Below are 6,019 nucleotides of genomic sequence, written 5' to 3' on the forward strand. Positions count from 1 at the left end.
ATTGGATTGGATTGGTTTGTTTTGGACTGTACATGAGGATGTATTGGCAAAACGGTGAGATGCATGGAGTGAGACCTCTTCTTATAAGGAATGGCGTGCACCTCCAAATGTTCTTTTAATGGATGTAGGACTAAAGCATATACATATAGACTTGTGCAGTGTATTTTGTATTTGTATTTGTATGTTATGTATGGCGTGTGTAGGTCCCATGTTGCAGGGGAAAAGGGGGCATAAAGGAACAGGCCATGCCTCAGTTTTGCTCCCCACATACCCCAAGTGACAACAATGTGTTTGTCTTCCCCATATCAAATTGCACTTCTCTTGTCCATACCATACCCCCTTTTATTTGGATTTGTTTTGAACAACGTGTTGGTCAAAGGACAATCCAAGAGGAAAAACCACACCTCATCAACTTTACTTGTATTATCTTCAACCAGAAAGAGTGAGTGTGTGCACACACAAAATCAAAGTCCTTCCAAAAAATAGGAGGAGAAGACTGGAGAAAATTTTAAAATTGTGGAGGGACTATGGGAAATTTCGAAAGAATCTCACAAATAGTAATATTTAAGTATTTACAGGGGTGAAGTGCTAAAATCATTTGAACAGTTGAGCCATATGGGGTCAATGAAAGATTATGAAATTTTGGGAGGGCCGTGCCTTTGTCACACCCTTCTTGTTTGTCCTCGCGTCAGCCTTAGTTTAACGTTAGCAATTTACACTTAATCGCGGGCCAATTATGAAAAATAATTTTTGTTGGGTGATATTTAAAAACTAACTATGGTTTTTCTAATTTTCATGGATTGCTTCGGAAAATTGCATAAATAACAAATTTTCATGGATTGTTTCGAAAAATCGCATAAATAAACAATGGCGGAGTTTTTTAGCGGCACAAGGTGGAGCAATAAAATTTTGCAAAGATGCCATAGTACTTATGAAGGGGCAGAAAGTGAATAATCTGTATATATCTCCACACCTGCCGAATCTAGCATAAATAACATAAGATTTTGGCATATGCAGCTTGGCCATATAGGTGGGCGTAACAGGTCAGAGCTTCATAAACATGACCTGTTGAAGGGGTCGGGTCAAAAGGTGGAAGAATAATAGAAAATTAGAGGCCGGTCCCCCTTTTTAGGCTTGGTATGATCCCAACCCTGAAATATTTCTCCGAAGCTGGATGGCTCGGGGATGTTAGGTGATGGACGTTTTTGCCCTTTTTTGGGTTTACTATATATAGGCTTGTTTTCAAAAGAATATTGGCGGAGAGAGAAGACGGAGAGAGAGAGAGAGAGAAAGAGAGAGAGAGAGAGAGATCTCGAAAGAGTGCGATCTCGAGAGAGTGCGATCTCGAGAGAGAGATATCGAGATCTAGAGATAGATAGCGTTTGCGATAGAGAGAGCGATTGACGTCTAGTTTGCGCGATTGAGAGGAGGAATTGTGTTGGATTGAGATTCAATTGATCTGTTGAGGTATTTTTTTAAATTTTAATGTTGTGTATGTTGTTAAATTTGATTAGTTATTCAGCTGATGTACTTTTCATTTATCAGTGATTTGTTGCTTTGTGATGCAGGTTGATGGAGTCGAGCAGATGAGGTATTTAATGTTGTTTATGTTGTTAGATTTTGATTATTTCACTGTTTATGTGATTATTTTCATATATGAGAACTGTTTTTAGAACTATGAGAACTCGTTTGTAAACTATGAGAATTGGTTTCTGAATTATGGGAACTGGTTTCTGAACTATATTTCTCATATGATTTTGATGTGAAGTGCCTTTTCATGTATTTTGTATGAAAACTGGTTTAGATCCTATGAAAAGTGTATGAGAACAAATATGAGGACTGGTTTCTGAACTATAGTTCTCATATGATTTTGATGTGAAGTGCCTTTTCGTGTATTTTGTATGAGAACTGGTTTAGATCCTATGAAAAGTGTATGAGAACTGTATTTTCTTATATGAGAACGGTGTTTATTTTATATGAGAGCTGTGTTTTTTATATGAGAGCTGTGTTTATTTTTATTATTCAAATGTAGTTTATGTTGTTAGATTTTGATTATTTTACTGTTTATGTGTTTATGTGTTTATTTTCATATTTTTCTTATTTAAATGTCGTTTATGTTGTTAGATTGAGGCCTAGCTTAAACTATCATTGTGTTTGTTGTTAGATTTTGATGTGAACTATCTTTTCGTGTATTTTTTATGAGAATTGTTTATTTTCTATTAAAACTGTATGAGAACAGTTTATGAGAACTGTGTTTATTTATATGAGAATTGTGTTTTGTTCTGTGAACTGTGTTTTTTTTTTTTTGTGTGATTTTTTGTTAGGGAAATGGAGAAATCATTGGTCTTGTTTTGTAAATACAATGGATTGTGTGCTGAAATAAAGTTATCTCGGTCTTCGAGATTCGGAGATTTTGTAAAGATATTGTATGGCAAGTTTAGTGATTTGAGAAGACATTCATTGCAACTCTTTTATGCTATATGTGATCATCTTAGCACTATGTTATATAATGATGAAGATTTGGAGGTGATGTTTTCTGTAGCTGATAGTCTTGGATTGAATTGCATTGAAGTTACAGTTGTAGATAGTCGTGGTTTTTATAGTGGTACTAGTGGGTGTGGTGGTGATGTTGGTGCTAATAGTAGTGGGGTTTTTGATAGTGGTGGTGATGTTGGTGCTAGTACTAGTAAGGGCATTTCTTTCAGTGGGCAAGGGCTAGTTGGCCGTCAGTTGGAATCAATGGGAGATGTAGGTAAAGATGATGATTTTGGAGCTATGTTTTTCCCGCATGAGCAACGGCCAAGGTTGTCTGATGGGTGGAAATAGCTTATTAAAAGTGTTGGTCAGTTGTTTGTCGGGGGTTCGGAAGGTTTTCGTGATGCATTGCGAAAATATTCAATTGTTCATTTTTTTGAGTTTGACTTTGTAAAGAATGAAACAGAGAGAGTGACTGCAGTTTGTAGGGCAAAATCTTGCAAGTGGAATATTCATGCTAGACTTGACAAGGTTAGTGGTTGCTTTTACATCAGGAGGTATTATAATGTTCATTCTTGTGGTGTTGTTGAGCGTACGATAAAGAATTGTCATGCTAATTCAACTCTGATTAGTCAATTGATAAAGAATGGTGTTCGAGACAAGTCAAAGAAACGTCCTGTTGACGTTGTTGATGATATGAAGGAGTATTATGGGATGGATGTGTCATATAATCGTGCTTGGTTAGCTGTTCAGAAAATCAAGTCAAGTGCATTTGGAGATTATTCAGATTCTTTTAATCAACTCCAATGGTATCGTAATGTTGTTCTGAATTCGGATCCTAAAAGTATTTTTGATGTTTTGTGGGATCAAACCACAAATTGTTTTTTGAGGTTGTTTGTAGCGTTTGATGCCTGTATACAAGGATTTAAGTATTGCAGGCCTGTTTTATCCGTTCATGCAACATTCTTGAAGGCAAGGCTTATGGGATGCTTGATATTTGCTTCAGCTAAAGACGGTAATGCAGGTATGAAATATATCACATATACAATTCTCATATGACTATAAGACATAGTTCACATAGGCTACAATGCACTATGAGAAATATGAGAACTGTTTTCAGAACTATGAGAACTGGTTTCTGAGCTATGAAAACTTGTTCCTGAAGTATGAGAACTATGAGAACTGCATTTGTGAGAACTATGAGAACTGATTTTGTCATAGGTATGAACTGGTTTCCAAATTTTTTTTTTCTTTTCAGGTCTATTTTCATTGTGCTTTGGTGTGGTTGATTCTGAGAATAATGATAATTGATTTTGGTTCATGGAGAAGTCACATGATATTTTGGATGAAGAGAGAGGGGTTGTTTTTATATCTGACCGTCACAGAGAAATAAAAGAGGGTATTGCGAAGGTGTTTTCTTCAAGCTTTCATGCTTACTGTCTCTATGATTTGAAGAGTAACTTGCGTACTTGTTTAGCATCCACAAATGTCAAGTATAAAGAGAGTTTGATCAAAGTTTTTTCGAAATGTGTTTATGCTCCCACTGTGGCGAAGTTTAATTAGCATATGGGTAATTTGCTGAAATACGGTGGTGCAGCAGTTGTTTATTTTCTATCGGAGTTGTCTAATAAGGGTGTTCAAGAAAACCGCCTGAACCATAAAACCAGTCTGATCCGGACCGAACCGTCCTATTTGGTCCGGTTCTGTGGTCAGGTTATGGTTCTAAAAAAATAAGAACCGCTAATTTTGGTTCGGTTACTGTTTCTCAAATAAAGAACTGTGATTAGAACTGGACCGGACTGTTTAGAACTAATATATATAATTATATAAAAATAAATATATGTGTAGAGATTGGTCTACTTTTTGAACATGAAAGAAATTAGTGCTGCTGATTTAAGTGATGTTTTAGGCATTGGAGCTGCTATTTTTTACTTCAAGACATGCTGCAATATTTCATAGTTTATGATATAGGTTTAATTTTAGTCCTAAATATAATGGATCATTAATGTTTTTCTATCGCTAAATTTAATTATTCCATAATTGGTTTTGGCTACTTTATTGGTGATTTTCGTCAATATTTTTCGGTCGAGTGTCAAGTATTTCGTGAACCATATTGGGTTTTGATTCTTAATAAAATGTCTATTATTATTTTATGAGTTATTTGATGCTTTAAATTTTTAATTTTATGAGTTTATATTTTGTGAATAAGTGTATGGATGTTAATTGGATAGAATCGGAACAGAACCAAAACTGGACCGATTTTGTGGTTTGGTTCTGGTTAGGTTCCATGCATATATTGGTTATGTTCTGGTTCTCAATTTCCTAGAACCGGTGAAAATTGTCCGGTTACTAGTTTTCTAGAGAATTGGACCAATCCGGACCGTGTACACCCCTATTGTCTAATGAGCGCTGGGCGAATGTTTTTTTTCCCGGGGCAACGTTATGGAGCAATGTCCTCTACTCTAACTGAGTGCTTTAACTCATGGATATTGAAAGAGCGTGAATTGCCCGTGGTGGATATGGTTGATCGTATAAGGAAGAGATGATGAAATCAATGTGTTTGAGGAGAGAAAAGGCAAGTAAATTGGAGTAGGTGATTTGTCCATATGGGGAGTCTCGGTTGGAAAAGTTATATGATTTAGTTAAAACATGGAAAGTGATTCCTTCAAGTGCTGATATATTTGAAGTTGATACCGATCCGTCTGTAAATGTTGATATTGGGAGGCGTACATGCAGTTGTTGTTGGTGGCAGTTGAATGGATTTCCTTGTTGTCACGCTGTCTGTGCTATCAAATATAGTGGTAAGGATTTAAACTTGTACGTAGAGCGTTATTTTCACATTGAGAGTTATCGTGAGGTGTATTCAAAACCAATTTATCCGGTTGCGTCATTGTGGAAAGGTGATGTGGTTGATTGTGGTACTAGTATTCTGCCACCCTTGTCAAAAAAGCCTCCAGGGAGGCCTAAGAAAAAGAGGATTCATTTGAATGGGGAGAATATTAGAGAAATGACGTGCGGTAGGTGTGGGAAGATGGGAAATCATAACAAACTTACTTGTAAGGCGGATTTGAGGCCTGATTTTTAGGTTTTAATAATTGAGTTGTACAAAAAATAATGTTGTTTCATTTGATTTGTGAAATAATTGTTGAGAATAAGGTGTGTATTTTTGTTACTAATTCTGTGTTTGTTCTAGCACTTTGAATTGTGTGAAGTATCTAAGCAACCTGTGTGTATTATAGCTTATTGGAACTGCCAATGAGTAAATTTGCTATGTGAACTTTCTATGAGAACTGTATTTTTTCTATGGTTTAGTGTGTGGTGAAGTTATGTTAAATGTTTTATCAAAACTGTGTTTTTACTATATGACAACTTTGTATGACAAGTGTTTTATTTTTATATGAGAATTGTGTATTTTTTCATGAGAAGTGTGTGTTTTTCTATGAGAAGTGTTTATTTTCTAAGAGAAGTGTGTATTTTTCTATAAGAATTGATTTTTCCTATGAGAAGTGTGTATTTTCAATGATAAGTTAGATTCTAACACAAC

The 6,019-nt window shown here is 35.6% G+C and overlaps 1 protein-coding gene across 1 annotated transcript; it reads left to right on the forward strand.

Moving 5' to 3' along the window:
• Positions 1-3,795: 3,795 nt before the first annotated feature.
• Positions 3,796-5,560, forward strand: LOC131328469 (uncharacterized). Its single transcript, XM_058361410.1, has 3 exons — positions 3,796-3,968; positions 4,802-5,004; positions 5,118-5,560. Exons 1-3 carry the CDS (start codon positions 3,796-3,798, stop codon positions 5,558-5,560), a joined length of 819 nt encoding a protein of 272 aa, XP_058217393.1.
• The last annotated feature ends 459 nt before the right edge of the window (positions 5,561-6,019 follow it).

The sequence above is a fragment of the Rhododendron vialii genome, chromosome 6a (assembly GCF_030253575.1).
Source record: "Rhododendron vialii isolate Sample 1 chromosome 6a, ASM3025357v1".
NCBI classification, from domain to species: Eukaryota; Viridiplantae; Streptophyta; class Magnoliopsida; order Ericales; family Ericaceae; genus Rhododendron; species Rhododendron vialii.